The following is a 17,249-nucleotide window of genomic DNA, read 5'->3' as shown; positions in this document are numbered from 1 at the left end:
TACACCTTAGGGCAGAGGTAATACCCAACTGTTAGGAGCATTGGCTGTTCTTCTAGAGGAACTGAGGTTGATTCCCAACTCCTGCATGGCAGCTAACAATCATCTATTAGCTCCAGTCAAGGGCACTCAAGACTCTCTTCTGTCTTCTGCACCTTTTAATAAAATTGAATTACAAAAACGGAAAGAAGGGTCTGGTGAGATGGCTCCGCAGTTAAGAGTTCTGAGTTCAGTTCCCAGCATCCACATGGTGGCTCACGACCATCTGTCTATAAAGGGATCTGAGGCCCTCTTCTGGCCTGCAGGTGTTCATGCAGCAGAGCATTCATACATACAAAAATTAAGTGGGAAAAAAAGGGTGGATGGTGGTGGCCCATACCTTTAATTCCAATATTTGGGAGACAGAGCTAGACAGATCTCTGAGGTCAAGGCCAGCCTCCTCTACATGGTCAGTTCCAAGATAGCCAGGATTACCTATACAGAGAAACCCTGTCTTGAAAAGCTAGAGGGTGGGGTAAGTGAAGGAAGGAGAGGAGAGAAAAAGGGAGAAGAAAACAAAAGACAAAAGAAAATAAAGTAATACTCATTAAGTCAAAGGCTGGACTAAACTATGTGAATAGAAAAAAACAGTATGAAAAATTGTTTAATAGAGAAATTAAAGAAGATGTGGCTGAAAACAATCGTGTGTATATACCTTGAACTGAAGATCAGTAAGTAAAGCTTAGAGATCCTTTAGTAAGAAATGGAACTTTAAAACTTTAAATGTCTTTTTTAATATGGTAAAAATTGAGATGTAAAATTAAATACAAACGATAGTGTATTGTTTTTCTCCAAATGTAATAGAGAAAGATGTATATGTTGATACATGGTTTTTGGATGCGTAGAAAATGTTTTGATCCCCTCCCCCATGCTGTGTGTGTCTGTGCACAATCTCTTAATTTTATTGTATTAAAAAATTGGGGCTGGAAGGATGGCTCAGTGGTTAAGAGCACTGACTACTCTTCCAGAGGTCCTGAGTTCAAATCCCAGCAACCACATGGTGGCTCACAACCATCTGTAATGGGATCTGATGCCCTCTTCTGATGTGTCTATATAATAAATAAATAAATCTTAAAAAAATAAACATTGACTTTCCGGGTTTTTTTTTTTTAGAGGACTATTTTAATAATGAGGAACTTGACTCAGAAGACAGTAAACTTCGATTTGAAACATATCGCTTGCTATGGCAACGGATAAAATCTGAAACAGAGGTGAATAATTTCCTTTTTACATTTCTGTAATAAAATAGTGTGAGTCTTGTATTTATTACTTCCCATATCTAATGAGGCATAACAGCATGCATAGAAAATGAGAGAGAACAATCAGATACACCTATGTACCATAAGTGAAAAGTGTTCTAAAGGTTACGCATGGCCTCCATTACTGCAACACGATCATTTCTGAGAAAAAGAAAGTCACTATGGTGAACTCTTAAATTGAGTTAGGAGATTACACAAGTCTGAAATGAAGCCATTTCGAAATCTGTGCTGGCATCCAGTTTTTTCTGTTTTTGTTTTGTTTTCTTATTGAGGCACAGCCTTAGCAGTAGCTCAGGCTGGCCTAGAGCTAATTGGGTGTTCTGGTTGTGAATCTCTTCAGTATAGCGGAGTGGGTAGCTCCAGTGCCCACAGCGCGTCCTGCTGCTGCTGTAGCGCTTTGGGTTTGAATGGGATACACACAGCTTTTATGTGGCAGCTGGAATTCCAGCTCAGGTCCTTCTGCTTGCATGGCATACACATTTACCCACTGAACCATTTTCCAGCACACCTACTTTCGAGTCTCCTACCGTTCCCCATCTACCTTTGCCACTATGCACTCCACAGGAGAGGGCCTCGAATTCACTGGAGTTGGGGTTCAAGGTAGGAAGCCAGCTCTTGGGAACTGAGCTCCGGTCCTCTGCCAGAGGACTTTTAACTGCTGAAACAGTGCACGAGGTCTTGTCTGGCGTCTTAACCTAGATCACCATAACTAGCACTCCCTGAGCTGCATTCCTGACATCCTGTCTTCCAACCTGCCACTAGCTTTGTTGGTTTCTGAGCCCCTTTCAGGCAAATGCATCTCTCTCTCTCTCTCTCTCTCTCTCTCTCTCTCTCTCTCTCTCTCTCTCTCTCTCTAGCGCGCGCTCTCACTCTCTCGCTCTCGCTCTCTCTCTCTCTGACTTTGGGGTGGGTTTCACACAGCCCCGTAGGTACCAGCACTACCTCCTTCCTCCTCTGCCTTCACAGTAGTGCTAAACCAGCCTGACATGTCACTCCTTACAGCTCTCGGGGTGTCCTCTTTACAGGTCCAGTCCTCGTATCTGATGGTGTTTGTTTCAGTGGAGACCTTTATCTCTGCACTTAGCTCTTTTCCTCACAGTGGATTCTTTCATGCTTAGCTGTGTCAGTGGTCCTCCGAGTGCTTTCTTCTCTGTTCCTACAGCTTCTTGTTCTTGACACTTACCTTTGTCACCTCTGCATCAGCAGGCAGTGTCTTGGTTCAAATGAATTCCTCTTCTCGTAGAGTGGATGGTTCAACTTTTATCTCTTCACCTTTTCAGGGGAGACTGTCCTTGATATCCACAAAATGATTAGTGAATGGTTATGAAATGAGTAATTGAGAGATTTTATTAAATGAAGTAATCCAAAGCATTACTCTCTAGAAATTTAAGGAAAACCTTTTTTTTTTTATTTCATGAAGCTGTTATTCATTTTATACATAATTTTCAACTGAATCTATAATACTTTTCTTTCTAAAACCAGCAAGGGTCAAAATAGAACATCACAAAATATATTTCTCTTTAGAATTATTTTTAATTTTCTAATTATGTGTATATGTGTGCCTGTGTGCGTGTGTGTGTAGGGTGTATGTGCATATGTATGTAGGTGTATTGAACAGACCAAATGTGTCAGACCTCTGGAACTCAGGTTAAAGATGGTTAAAAGCTACCATGTCGATGCTGAACTCGGGTCCTCTGTAAGATATGTCTCCAGACCGTATATTTCAGTATATTTCCAACTATAAAGAGAAGTTGCAGATACAGAAATGGCTCTGAGAAGCTATCATTTGTAAAATGAAATTTAGATTTATCCACATTAAAAAACAGTAGGTTCAAGAAGAGACTTCTTTATTCAATATCCCTTTATCTAAGGAAAGACCCTTTCTTAGAAAGAAAAGCTCGAGTGTCTGCTTCCTAGCCCTGTCAGAGATGACATTGGCATTTCTAATCATAGTTATCTGGATGACTTTCTGTGCATAAGGAGACCATCTTTGCTAGCTGGATGCCCTTCACTCTCACATTTCTGTAACTCGGGGTCCTTATCCCTCCCTACCTTACTCCCCAAACTTCAACCTGTCCCCTTAACTCTACTGACAACTTTTTTCTTCATATCAAAATGCAGTTTCAGTTTCAACCATCTTGCCCTTCTATTCCCTCTCAGTACATTCAACCTGTGTGCTTGCTCATTGTGTGTTAACGTGTGTTTGTATGTGTGTGTGTTTCCCCTTCTGTCCCTCCCAGTACATTGTTTCTGTTTATTGTGTGTTAATATATTCTATAGCCCCCCCTTCTTTTCGCTCTCAATACAGTTTGTGTGGTCCATTGTGTGTTGATATGTGTGGGGTTCTTTTACCCTGTTGATCTATTGCTTTTTCAATCTCATCAACTAAAATTACTGAACATTCAAAGGAAAAATGGAAACTCTCCTACACCAGGAAGGAAAAGAAATACAACTACTAATAATTCATGAAATTTTGTTTTCTTTGCAGCAATTACAGGAGGGATTAAATGAAAATCTGTTTGATAACCTAGTTGACTTTCTGCAGAAGTCCCATTCTGAACTTCAGAAAAATTCAGGAAACTGGGGCTCTCAGATGAGACTCAGAGAAATTCCAACAGCTGCTCTTATTCTTGGTATGTATGCATATCTGTGCATATTTTTAAGACTGGTTTTGTTATTGATACTAGTGGAAAATATTTTGTTCTGATACAACTTATACAAATTAAAACAATGATTTGACTTACACATTTTGTAAAGGTTTATTATATACTCAGATATCTGTAGATGAAAAGAAATTGATCTGGCCCCTGCACCAGTGGGAGAACTGAGAAGAAAATACTCATCTTATTCTTCTTTCTGTGTGTTTCTAGGGTAATGACATTTGCATTCAATAAAACACCAGTGTGTTAGTGGATTTAATTATTTCTACCTTTTTAAAAAAATTATATCTTCAATGAGATTTATTTCTAATACTTATCTTATTTCTTGCACTTGAAATCTTATTTCAAATTCTTTTATTTTAATATTAGTTACATAGAGAAGAATTGGATAAACTATACATGAATTGTTTCTAAATTATAAGTTATAATTTTTTTAAAATATTCATCAATAATATCTAATTTAGAACAAACATATTTCAGGATAATATAAAAGTACCTGATTTATTAACAATAGTTTGTTCATGTTACCAAGTAAACCAGAATAAATAAGACAAAGAAAAAGCACAACACATAGACAAAAATGTACAAAGCAAAACTCATAAACAAAATCAAAAACCAAAATATACACTCAAGAGACCAATAAGACCAAAAAAATACCCAAGCACAGCTATATGAGACAAACAGTCTCAGAAATCCCATTGAATTCATTTTGTGGAAGCCATCTATCTACTGCTGGGTGTGGGCCTGCAGGGTGGTTAATATCCTCAATGAGCTGCCATTGGAGAAGACTAACTTTTCCTTTGCACATGGGTACTACTTGCACATAGCTTCTTAGTTAGGGTAGGAAGCTTATGGGTCATGTCCACCTCCACCTCTCAGCACTGGGGCCCTGTCTGGTTTGAACCTGTGCAGGCCCTACTACCACAGTCTCTGAAATGCATGTGCCAGTCTTGTGTTAGAAAGGCACTATTTCTTTAGTGTCATTTATCCCCTCTGCCTCACAGGCTCTCTGCCTCCTCTTCTGCATACTCTGAGCCATTTAGCACTGAGTATTTCAAAAATCTCTCACAGTGCACATTGTCTACTTGTGGGTCTGGGTTTCTATCATAGGTCCCCCATACAGCAATAGGCAGCTTCTTAGCTGCAAGTGAGCAAGGCACTGATCTATACATACGGCGAAATGTCATTAGGAATCAGTTTATTATTGCATTTCGCAGAGCAGTAGTATTTGGTTTTCCTTTTGGCCTAATAGCCTATCTGTTTCCAGGGTCTTGGCCACTCAGATCAGTGTCCAGCACGGGTTCCATCTCATAGAGCGGGCCTTAAACCCAGTCAGATAGTAGTTAGTTACTCTCATTTTTGTGCCACGATTGCAACAATGGATCCTGCAGGTAAGGCAACCAACATAGATAACAGGATTTGTAGCTGGACCTTTCTCTGTAGTATATAGAGTCCTTTCCAGTACCATGAACACTAATCAGGAGGGGTGAAGTCTCTAGTTAGACATGAGCTTGACTTCTCCATGTTCAGTAAGGTATGGAAGTGTTTTGTTCAGCGGTAGAGCCTTACTGTCAGTCTGTAGAGAGCAGCCAGTAAAATACCTTGGCAGTAGCCTGAGTTGTTAGGGCGTCCCTAGCTTAGTTACTGTTTGTTCTGTTTTGGTGAAGAAGCATGACCAAAGCAACTTATAAAAGCCAGCATTTAATTGAGAGCTTCCTTAGAGTTTCAGAGGATTAGTCCATAGTCATCATGGCAGGGAGCATAGTGGCAGGCAGGCAGGCATCTTGCCAGAGCAGTAGCTAGCTGAGAGCTTAAATTCTGATCCAAGGAAGCTGCAGAGCGAGAGAGCCCGGGTCTGGTGTGGAATTTTGAAGTGTCAAAGCACACCCCTGGGAACCAGTGACACATCTACTCTATAAGGCCATACCCCCAAATCCTTCCTAAACAGTCTACCAACTGGGAATCAAACATCAAAACATGGGTCTTTGGGGGCCATTTTTATTTAAACCATTACAGTTTCCATGGGGCCTGTTTGGCCAAGCAGATTTAACCCATTCGTGGCACTGGAGGTTTCACTTGGTGGTGAGAGATATGTAGTTGGGACTCTGGTCTTTCTCATTGTTTGGTGATTCCACTTAGACTTCTTTCAGATATGTATATATTGTAAGAAGCTTCAACAGTAGTGGATTTCCAGATGATTTCTCAAATGGCACTTAATGTTAGTTGTCCGTCCCTCCCAATATTCCCCTTTTTATCCTTCCCTTCACTCCACATCTAGACCTCTCCCTGCAGTCCCCCACATGTTTCTCCATAAATATTCGTACTGTCTCTCTTTCCTTGGAGACTGGCTCAGAAGAATGGATGGGGCTGGGCTAGAAGGAAGAACTAAGCAGGCCCATGCATCAAGGTTTGGACCCTAGGGAATGGAGGTAGCGTGAGGAGGGGCATCTGCAAGGAGGCTGCTGTGGGGCTGAAGGCCACATGGTCAGGAAGGAGAGTCTTTTTTCACTTTTCTTTTAAATAGAAATGTTTTTTAAAAACTGGTGTTGGAAATAAAACCAGGAACTTTATGCATACTCAGCATCTACCCTTCCATTGAACTACACCTGTTTTAAATTTCTTTCATTTTGAAAATAAAATAGAACTTGTAAGGGTTCCAAACATGTTCCATTGGTTTTGCTTCCAATGTGTTACTTCTTTTTGGTTTGTACGCTTGTTTGTGTTTTTGTTTGAGACAAGGTCTCACTCTAGCCTTGGTTGGCCCAGAATCCTCTATGTAGATCATACTGGCCTCAGATTCATAGAGTTCTGCCTACTTCTGCCTCCTGAGGGCTGAGATTAAAGTACGCTATCACACTTGGCCCTCGACTTGTTACTTCGCAGTGGGCTCTGATATTTAAAATTTGAAGCCATTTTAATACTATTTTTAGTCCCCTAATCCTATTGCTGATATTTAGGACATATTTTAAATTGTACTTGACAATAGTGTGTCATGTGTTGGGGTAGGGATGTATAGGTCACCACTGTTCAACAGCTCAAAAAGCAGTTACTCCATGCCTGGCACTTGACTTTTTTATTTGGTAGCATCTAGTGACTTAGGGTGGCATTGTCATCTCCCCATCCCATTATAAGATAACCCCACTAAAACTCCTTTTATATCTGAATATAAGTACGTTGTCAGATTCACCATAGTCCTTCTTTACCTGTCCTCATCCTTCTTCCTTCCTATCCCCACACCATTTAACCCCTCTTCTGTTATAGCCCCTCCCCCCATGCCCCATCCACAGCATCTGTGTCTGTTCCCCTTTCCCTGAGCTACCCCTTCCCATGTCCTCTGACTAGTTTTCTGCTGTCTGGGGTACTCCAGTTTAAACACACATTCTAAAGATTCAAAGCTGGCATCAGAATTGAGGGAATGTGAAACATTTGCCTGTCAGGGTCTGGTGACCTCACTCATCTTCTTACCTCCAGCTTCATCTGTGTACGTGTGGGCTTCATGCATCTTTAAGTAGCTGAATAATACTACACTGTGTATGTGAGCCACAGTCATTAATGGACATCTAGGTTCGTTTCCTTTTGTTGCTTGTGTGAGTGGAGCAACAATGAACATGAATGAACAGGTTTCTCTGTAGTATGATCCAGACAGAGTCCTTTGGGAGGAATATTACTGGATCATGTGCTAAATCTTTTTCTAGCCTGTTGAGGAACCTCCCATGTTGATTTGCACGGTGGCTCCAGTTTGCTCTTCCACCAGCAGAACGGAACTGCTTCTCTCTCCCCATCCATTTGTATTTCCGATCTTAGTGGTCCTGTGATGACTGGGGATTTCAAAATCATTTTAATTTGCATTTCTCCAAATAAAAATAAAAGGTGTTGAACATTTTAAAAAATACTTCTTAGCTATTGATATTTACTTTGAGAACTCTATATTTCTGTTGTCCAATTTTTTATTTTGGGTTGGTTGTAGTTACTAAAACCCTCTGTTAGATTTATAGCTGATGAAGATTTTTTTCCGTTCTGTAGGCTGCTTCTTCACTTCCGTGATGGTGTCCTTACTGTGTCGGTCCTAGGATTGGGACTAGGGTCTTTTTCAGAAAGTCCTTTCCGTGTTACAAGTGCATTCCTTACTTCCTCTCCTATCAGGTCTATGTTTAGGTCCTTGAACCATTTGGAGTTGAGTTTTATGCAGGATGAAAGATAAGAATCTATTTTTATTACCAATTGAATGCTTTTGGTAGGGTGGGCATTTTCACAGTATTATTGTAGGTCCATCAATATAGGAGGTCTTTCTGTCTCTTGGTATCTTCTTCAGTGTCCTAAAATTTTCATTGTACAAGTCTTTTACTTTGTTATTAAATTAATGCTAGGATTGTGATTTATTTGGTTATTTTGAGTCAACCGAATGGGATTGTTTCTCCTGTCTTTTCTCAGTATGATTGTTATTCGTGTAGAGGAAGAGTACTGACTCGTGTGTGTTAAATTTGTATCCTGCTTCTTTCTTGAATGTGTTCATCAGCTGTTGGAATTTCCTGGTAGGGGCCTTAGGGTCTTATATGTATAAGTCACATCATCAGTAATAATATTTTGGCTTTTTCCTTTCCTGTTTATATCATTATCACCTTCACTTGTCATTCTCACCTAGAAAATGGGCTGTGGGTAATCAGGAAGTAAATTGTATCACATTCCTTTAGGTCACAGACTGAGGAGAGTCAGTTGTGCTGCAGTTTTCTTTATTTCTATTGTAAATCCTGACTTTAAATGATGATACCTGGTGCTTTACTGGTTCTTTAAAACACTCATTGGTAACTTGTTAATAACGATGTTTGTTCTCTCATAGGCGTGAACGTCACAGATCATGACGTGATATTCAGGAGTCTAACAGAGACCCTTCACAATAATGTCACACCGTATGTTGTCTCCCTGCAAGCTAAGGATTGTCCAGGTAAAACAGAAATAAATGCTCCCCTCAACCCCCTTCCTCCACACTCTGTGACCTCATTCTCATAAATCAGTTTTTTTCCCACTTGAAAAGAACATTGATGGTTACAAAATCAGTAGCCATATGCTGAGCCAGATGAGTATATAAGACCGTTAAATCAGGGGCACACAGTACCATCCTCAGACTTGTTTGCATGTAAAACCATCATATTATAAGCTGTGCACACTGCCATACTCACATGTATTTCCAGCTGCACTGATAATAGAGTTAATGTAGGACTTTTGTTGTGATGAATTACAATTAATATCTCAAGGATGTCTTTTAAAAATGATTGCAAATGAAGATTTATAATTAGCAAAATAATTCATATAGCTTTTGATTTTAAGGACTGACATTCTTTTGTTGTTCAAAATAATGTAAATACATGATGTTCTAAAAATCGTTTATAATTTTCTGCCTATATATTTTCTTAGATGATACTTATAGATAATATACATACATTTTTATCTGATCTTAGTGTGACCTAGTGAAATATACTCATTTATTCTATCTTATTTAGAAAGGGGTCATGTACTGAGTGTACAGGATGGCCTGACCTTCAGTTCCTCCTGTCTTCAGGACTTGATCACATCTGTGTTACTTAGTACTGGGTGTCAACTTTAGGACTTTGTGCATGCTAGGCAAGTAACTATCAATTGAATGTCCAGCCCTAACAAAATTAAGTATTAAGGACAGGGTACTAATGAGTAATGGTAGTATACTTAGCATATTTTTAACTATATTGATGAATTATAGAAAAATATACTGCACATTAGTTTTGCAATCTGCTGATCAAAGGTTTCAATGGCTTTAATTTTGTTTTAAAGGTGAAGTTAAGTTTCCTTGCTTTTTATATTCTGCAGATGTGAAACATTTTTTACAGAAGTTGACCTCTGAGTTGATAGACTGCTGTGTAGATAGAAATTCCAAGGAGGAGAAAAATGACAAAGCCCTGAGGAGGACCAGTTATTCCATGGATTCGCTTTCTAGTTGGTATTCGACGGTTGCACAGGTGAAGGGAACTGAGTATTCAGTTAGTTGGCTCACAATTACTTTACTCATCACTCTTCTAATAAGCGTGTGTTTGTGGGGCAAGAGTAGCAGTTTGATGGTGGCTATTTTTTCTGAAGCCACTAGAATTTAAAGTATTCTAATATGTAGACTAACTCCTGGTAAGTGCTTGGTTCTTACGAGGACAGTGTATTTGTCGAAGAATTCCATATGACAAAAAGAAAGCATCTGGAGTGGGTTCTACTGCACATTCTATTTCTGTACTAATGGCTGTGACTCCCTTATATTACTGCTGGTAGTCTTCAGTGTTTGCTTTTGCTCAGTAGACACACACCACCTATTCCTGCTGTCAGCTTATTCCTGGAGTAACTCTAAAATTTTTAAAATGTAGTTTGATCTATGCTCAGAAATCTTGGGGAAATATTACTGTATAAATAAGATATATTGAACAAACAATACTCTATTGTTGGGACACCAGACAGCATGGATACTGGGTGACATTTCCTAATCAGTGCTGTTGCTGAAGTCATACATAAGATTTTATCTTGGTTTGTGTAAGGAGGCTTATAAATAATACCTTAATTTGATGCAAATTTTTAGATTGTTTTAGGAATCAAAGTTTTGCGCTTTAAGGCCATTATCTTTAAGTTCGGTTTGACCAAATATTTAGGGTTCATTTCAAGATTGAAAGTTTATATATAATAGTGCATTCAGTGTGCTTTTACATTGATGATACAGCATACGTTAGTACGTGAAAGTGTTCAACTGAAAAAGTCAGTTGTGTAGAACAGTGTCTTTTCCCATGTTTTTTCAGTAGAAAATTCTCTTGATATTTGTTATAGGCCCTTCTGAACCTTTTTCTTACTGTGACCATGTCTAGAGACAGATTTTGCTAGTAACTGTTAGAATGAAATACTGTTTTTATTTGGGAAAAATAAAAACAGTCATTGTAAAATGTAAAGAAGTACATTAACAAGTGGGATTGTTTGACTGGTAAGGCTTACTTTTAATTCCTCCATTTCACATTGCTTTAAAAGAAGACAGGCCCCAAAATGACAAGCAAAAAGAGAGCGACTTGTAGCCAATGGCAGTCCCCTCCTGTGGTGCTTATCTTAAAGAACATGGAGAGTTTCAGCACAAAAGTACTGCAGGACTTCATAATTATCAGCAGGTACTTTGACCTTTACATTTAAAAAAAATTATCTATTTTTAAATTTTCATTTATTAATTGTTTTGTATGTGTAAATACGATGTGTGTATGCCATGGTGTATGTGTGGAGGTTAGAGGTCAGCTTCGTAGAATGTGTTCTCTCCTCCAGTCAAATTTAGGAGCAGATACCCATAAGGCATTTCATACCTTTGGTTCTGCTTGACCTTTCCCTTTCTCTCATCTCCCTGTCTTTATCCCTGCTTAAACTCTTCACATGGCTCTGCTTTTATGCCAAATTTCCTTTTTCTTAAGACATTACTTTTAACAGAAAAAAATAATATTCATTTTAAGACCAACTTAATGAAATTTAAAATCATTTTCGTAACTGAATCTTCTAAGATCTCCTAGCAAATTATTTTCTTGGTCTTTGATATAATGCTGAAAGACAGGTTCATCCTGTTTTAAGTTAAAATATATAACTTAGGTAAATAGGTATTAAATGGGGGTTGGGGATTTAGCTCAGTGGTAGAGCGCTTGCCTAGCAAGCACAAGGCCCTGGGTTCGGTCCCCAGCTCCGAAAAAAAGAAAAGAGAAAAAAAATAGGTATTAAATGTCATTTATCTTATAAGGATTGTCTCCTTACCTGCCTGTTAAATTAATACTCCTCTAAGTTGTTATATTCTATCATTCCTTTTTTTTCTTTCTGATTTTTAATCTTTAGAGGCTCTGTGTTCCATATAGCTTTACTGGCTAGAAATGTTTTCCATATGAAGGTATCTTATTTTTATGTAATATTTCCATCAGTATTATTTTAATATTAGAGATTTTTAAAGCAATCATATAAGATTTAAAATCGAAGTAACTAGGCCTATGTTGCATTCCTCTGACATTTGTTCCCAACGTATATTTGTTAGGGTATAGTTAACTTTCTTTTGCATATTCTGTATATCAACTAACGTACTAAACATTCTTATCCTGAGTGGATCGTATGAGGATTTTTGCCCCATTGATGTATGAGTTGTAGACACATTCACCACCACCATCCATACCCCAGTGCTAGGGATGGAACTCAGAACTGCATGAAGGCCTGAGCTAATTCCCTGCCATTGAAGTGTGTCTTCAGGATAAGACTTTGGTGAACTTCTTACTGTCCTGTGATAACGTGCGACATGGTGTATATGTTATTTATTTAACTTCGTGGTACTGTGGCCCTCAAAAGTAAAGAACTTAGAACAGTTGAAAGAGTATACCATGATTTATTCCTATGACTACAAAAAGAGCTTCACACAGCCAGTTCTGGCAAACAATAAGAAATGGAGAGAGGGGTAAAATGATCAGCCATGATACAGGGAAGTGTGACTTTCGAAGTCCTCACAAATGATGCCATTCCGCTCTAAAAGCAGAAGCCGTTTGCTTCTGTCTGGTTGTGTTGATATGAAATCATGTTCAGTATGTTTAGGATAATAGTGTAAGGAAAATGTCTTTCATTAAAAAGACGGCTTACGAATGTATAAAGATATGTATGTGTGCAAAGGAAAGCAGGTGGAAAACCGTAAGGAAGACTGCATGAGGATCAACTTGGTGAGCTTCTATTAAATGCTAGTTGATTCACTGTTGTATAGCTTTGTTATACTAATCACAGGGGAGCATTTGGTCTTTCTGGATCTCTGTTTTTATTTATACAAGAAAAGAAAGGATCCGTTAATGGCTTGATTTCAGGATCAGAATCTGGGAAGTGTTTACTTTATTATTTTTTTTATTTTAAAGAGAAAATGAATGACATAGAAAACTTAGTATATTAAAAGAAGCATTTGAATGTAATTTATTGAAATATATTTGCTGAAGAAGCTTCTTTTGTATTTTTTTTTCTTTGAAAACTAGTCAGCATCTGCATGAGTTTCCTCTAATTCTCATTTTTGGGATCGCCACATCTCCTGTTATTATCCACCGACTGCTTCCTCATTCAGTGTCATCTCTGTTGTGTATAGAACTGTTCCAGTCTCTGTCTTGCAAGGAACACCTGACAGTAGTTCTTGATAAGGTAAAAAGAAAAAATGTTTATCAATGACAGAAAGTGAAACCAAAGCTACCAGACATATATTATCTATAATGAATGATACCAATAAATTTCTATGTATCTCAGACTTTGCTCAACTTATTTGCATATTTTAATGCTCTTACTCAATTATGGTTATAATTATATTTTCTCTTTGCATATAGTTGCCTTCTCACATAAAAATTAAGCTTTATGAAAGCAACAATCATTTGTATATATTCATTCTTGTTTTTATTACTTAGTTGAAGAAATTAGACTTTTAGAATGAATTTAGGAGTCAAAATATAGCTCACTAATAGAGCACTTGTCTGCTATGTCAAGGGAGGGCCTGGAAAGTAGTAAGTAAACACTCATAAGTAGTAAGGCACTGACAGGAACAAATAAAATTTTACAGAATTTACATACCCCAGAGCATTACCAGTAGGTTTTGATCTTATATTTTATATAAAATGACTTAAAGCTTTAAAATGTATTTTGATTTGATATGTATGAGTGTTTGTGCACCACGTGCATGCAGTACCTGGGGAGGTCAGAAGAGGGTGTTGGATCTCTAGAACTGGAGTTACAAATGGCTGTGAGCCATCATGTGGGTGCTGACAATGGAACCCCAGTCCTCTGGAAAAGCAACCAATGCCATTATCTTCTGAGCCATCTCTCCAGTCCCAAAGGACTTTGTGAACTTTGATAATTGTCATGTTGCTCTTGACAACAGCTACTTAGCTTAGACTCTTATTGCTATAATGTTTCTGTGTAATAGTAGCATGGTTACTATTGACTGCCACTCGAATTCCTTAACAGTTGTATTAAGGACTGTGTGACAGTTGTGTAGCCTAACAGTGACCACCTGTGTGTTTACCATGAACTGCCTCTACACAGGGCTACCCAACAGATGGCACTCTGATTTACTGACATGTTAGGAAAAGTTTTCATTTTGAAATTAATTGTAGTCAAATGCGGTTGTCCTTGTGCAACTATACTTTTGGTTAAAAAACAAAAACAAACCTAGTATAAGGTTTGATTTCCAGATGTAAAGCATCTGAACCATTGAACATTAAATAGTACAAAATTTCTCTATATTTTCAAAAAGAAAAATCTTCATTTTGTGTTATCATTTAATAGTACATAGCTTGCTACTCTTTACTAATTTGGATTAGTAGGGAAAAATTTATCTGATAAGAAAATGGTTCAATTTTTGGTATCTTCTGGTGTAAGGCAAAGGGTTATGCACTTATATCATTGGAAGATTAGGAATTTAATGAAGTTGGTAGACAGCTTTGGTTCAGAGTGGAGTTTGAGGGTGGGAGAGATGGTACTTGGGCGAGAGGCAAGCAGATCTCTGTGATTATTTTTATTTTTATTTTTATTTCTATTTTTATTTTTATTTTTATTTTTTGGCCAGCTAGCCAGTCATGGATAGTCAGTCTCAAACACGGATTGTAATACAAATTGCTTTTTGGTGTTTTCAGTCTTAAATACATAAGGTTTATGATTTGTTGGGCATTTGACTATTTAAAAAAGTATAACTACGATTATGTTCATATGTGTGGAGTCACAGTATAACTGTTTGTCCAGTTATTTACTTCATGTTCGTGAGGAGGGGCGACTATGAAGCCTGACTTCCATCCCTGTCTCTTTCAGCTGCTTCTTACCCCTCAGTTTCCCTTTAAATTGAGTAAAAAGGCATTACAAGTTCTGACCAACATCTTTTTGTATCATGATTTCTCAATTCAAAACTTCATCAAAGGACTTAAGGTAAGAGAATCTGATGAAAGTTCACTGTCTAATTCTAATTAGTTTACATTACTTTAGATTGAGTAGTGTGATAAATAAGGCGTTTTAGTAGCAAGATCTAGAAAAGGGAAATGTCATTTTTTTTTCTAGGTTTTTACCTTTCCTTTCTTATTTAGAAGATACCTGTAGAAGATAGAATTAGGCTATCAGTAATGGATCCATTCTAGCTAGTCTTAACCACTGAGAGTTGGGCTGGAGGGAAAGGACTTATTTTTGTTTAGGACTTGATGAAATCTTGGTGGCTTTTTACCTAAGAAATGCCATTAACCTTCTTTGATGGGCCAGAAAGTGAACTCTCCAGCTTTGATCCTGGATGTGTTTGCGGCTGTTTCTACCAGCACTTTTCAAGCTGTAAAACCACATTTTAGTTAAATGATAATTACTTCTCTTGGCAACTCCCTAAGTTGTTAATGTACAGTCATTGTGAGTCCATGCCAAGTGTCAGTTTCATTAAGACCAATATGTTGTTAGTCTAATATGACAATCTTCATCTTTTTATAGTGTTTTGAAACTTGTATGGTTTTTGTTTTGTTTTATTTTTTTTTTTTCCTTTTTGAGATAGGGTTTCTCTGTATAGCCTTGGCTGTCCTGGAACTCTTTGTGATCTAGGTTGGCCTAGAACTTAGAGACCCACTTGCCTTTTCCTCTTGAGTGCTGGGATTAAAGTCATGTGCTGCCACTCCTGACCTAAGTTATTCTTCCATATGCATTCTTCCTGCACATAATCATAGTGGTTTGATTCACTGACTGTTTTTACAAAAGGATTGTAAATCAAGACAGAATTTACCTTAGCAATTTAGGAAATTAAATGAGAGAATAACCTCTAAAATTTGTTCTGCCATTCATTTTGTTTATTTATGATATACTAGGCACTTACATTAAGGAAGGCACTGCGCTGAGCCCTAGATGTACAGATGGAAAAAGAAATCTGTCTTCAAAGTGCTCTTTGCCCAGCAAAGGAGGCAAAAATGTAAACCCACAGTTAAAATTCTGAGTAAGCAATGCCAGAAAAATCCATTTTCTGGTTTATGGGAGAAAAAGCAAGAACAAGGCAAGTTTCAAATCAGTGTACTTAAAGAGGTAACACAGGTGAGAGCAGAGACGGATGAAGTGGAGGTCAGAAACTCTAAGGAGAAGCAAAAGTTATTTCTTTTTATAAGCTCGATAAGCTCCTAGCCAAACTAACCCCCAAAACCCAAGTGAGTGTGAGGTGAAAAGGAATACTATAACTCATACTGAAATGATTAAGAAATAACTGTGAAAACTTAACTCCAGTGAACTAGGAAATAGGAAAAATGGATAAACTTCTAGAACCATATGAATTGACAAAAGTAAGCAGTGAATAAGGCCTGGACTACTTAGATCCCCTTCCAGATATGCTGTGGTTTTTAAGAATACTGCTGTTCCTCAGACTGTTTCATAAAGTACAAGGATTATTCAGCAAAGGTAATATTACCTTGATACTGGCACCAGGTAAATGCTCAATCATAACATCAAAAAACCTACATATTAATTTCTGTGATTAGTACAGATTCAAAGATTATCAGTAAAATACTTGCAGACCGGATCAAGCAACACAAAGATCATACTGACCAGCATACAAGGCTGGTTGACAATATACAATTTAATGCATGCAGTGTAGAACATAAGTGGACTCAGGCAGAAACCATGTGACTGTCTTAATAGATGCAAAATCATTTGTGTAAAAGATTCCAGGAGTCTAGGGATAGACAAAATATATCACAGTAACCCTGTAGCCTACCAAATATTTTAAAATTTATTTATAGAAAAGTGCATTAGTCTTCTTTCTCGTGTTGGTTCTTCTTGAGGCAGCAGAGCGGGAAGAGCGTCGGCAGAGGATAAGACTTTGTCTTATGGGGGTAAGACTTTGTCTTACGAGATATTTAGGATTTCTGTATAATAATAATTTTACTTATCTATGTCTAAGCCACTATGCTCTGCTACTATAGCAGACCTGCCCTCTGTGTTCCTCTGAGGCCAGAAACCACAGTCTCTGGCATTTAGCACTTCATTCTAAAACAGCAGGAGATAAAGTAGAGGATTATTTGCTAGAGCCTTTTCCCTATTGTTCCTATGCCTCTTGCTTGTCAGGGTAGGGGGAAGTTTGGAGCAATAAACTTCTATTGAACCAAGAGAAAGGAATAGCAGTTGCAGAAGGAAAAACTTTTACATAGCCAAACATGCATAAACATACATAATTTTATATATGGATTCATAAATGCACATTTATACATTTCTACTCAAAATCAGTTAGGTCCAGCTTACATACATTCTCACAATTACATTC

General features: G+C 37.8%; 1 protein-coding gene across 5 annotated transcripts in view; it reads left to right on the top strand.

Annotated features, from left to right (window-relative positions):
* The window catches only part of Orc3 (origin recognition complex, subunit 3), a 54,606-nt gene that overhangs the window by 5,672 nt on the left and 31,685 nt on the right, over nucleotides 1-17,249 (top strand). For 3 of the 5 annotated variants that reach the window (XR_010066380.1, XM_006237995.5, NM_001025282.1), the window contains 7 exon segments: nucleotides 1,150-1,247; nucleotides 3,784-3,928; nucleotides 8,793-8,897; nucleotides 9,797-9,945; nucleotides 10,982-11,115; nucleotides 12,976-13,135; nucleotides 14,789-14,902. Coding sequence is in view for 4 of the 5 variants with exons in the window: in XM_006237995.5 (XP_006238057.1) it covers nucleotides 1,150-1,247; nucleotides 3,784-3,928; nucleotides 8,793-8,897; nucleotides 9,797-9,945; nucleotides 10,982-11,115; nucleotides 12,976-13,135; nucleotides 14,789-14,902 (905 nt within the window). In the remaining variant the exon portion in view is untranslated. 5 annotated transcript variants of the gene reach the window in all.

Source organism: Rattus norvegicus, chromosome 5, assembly GCF_036323735.1.
Source record: "Rattus norvegicus strain BN/NHsdMcwi chromosome 5, GRCr8, whole genome shotgun sequence".
NCBI classification, from domain to species: Eukaryota; Metazoa; Chordata; class Mammalia; order Rodentia; family Muridae; genus Rattus; species Rattus norvegicus.
The sequence above is the reverse complement of the archived record's forward strand: the minus strand, read 5'-3'. Positions and strand labels throughout refer to the sequence as shown.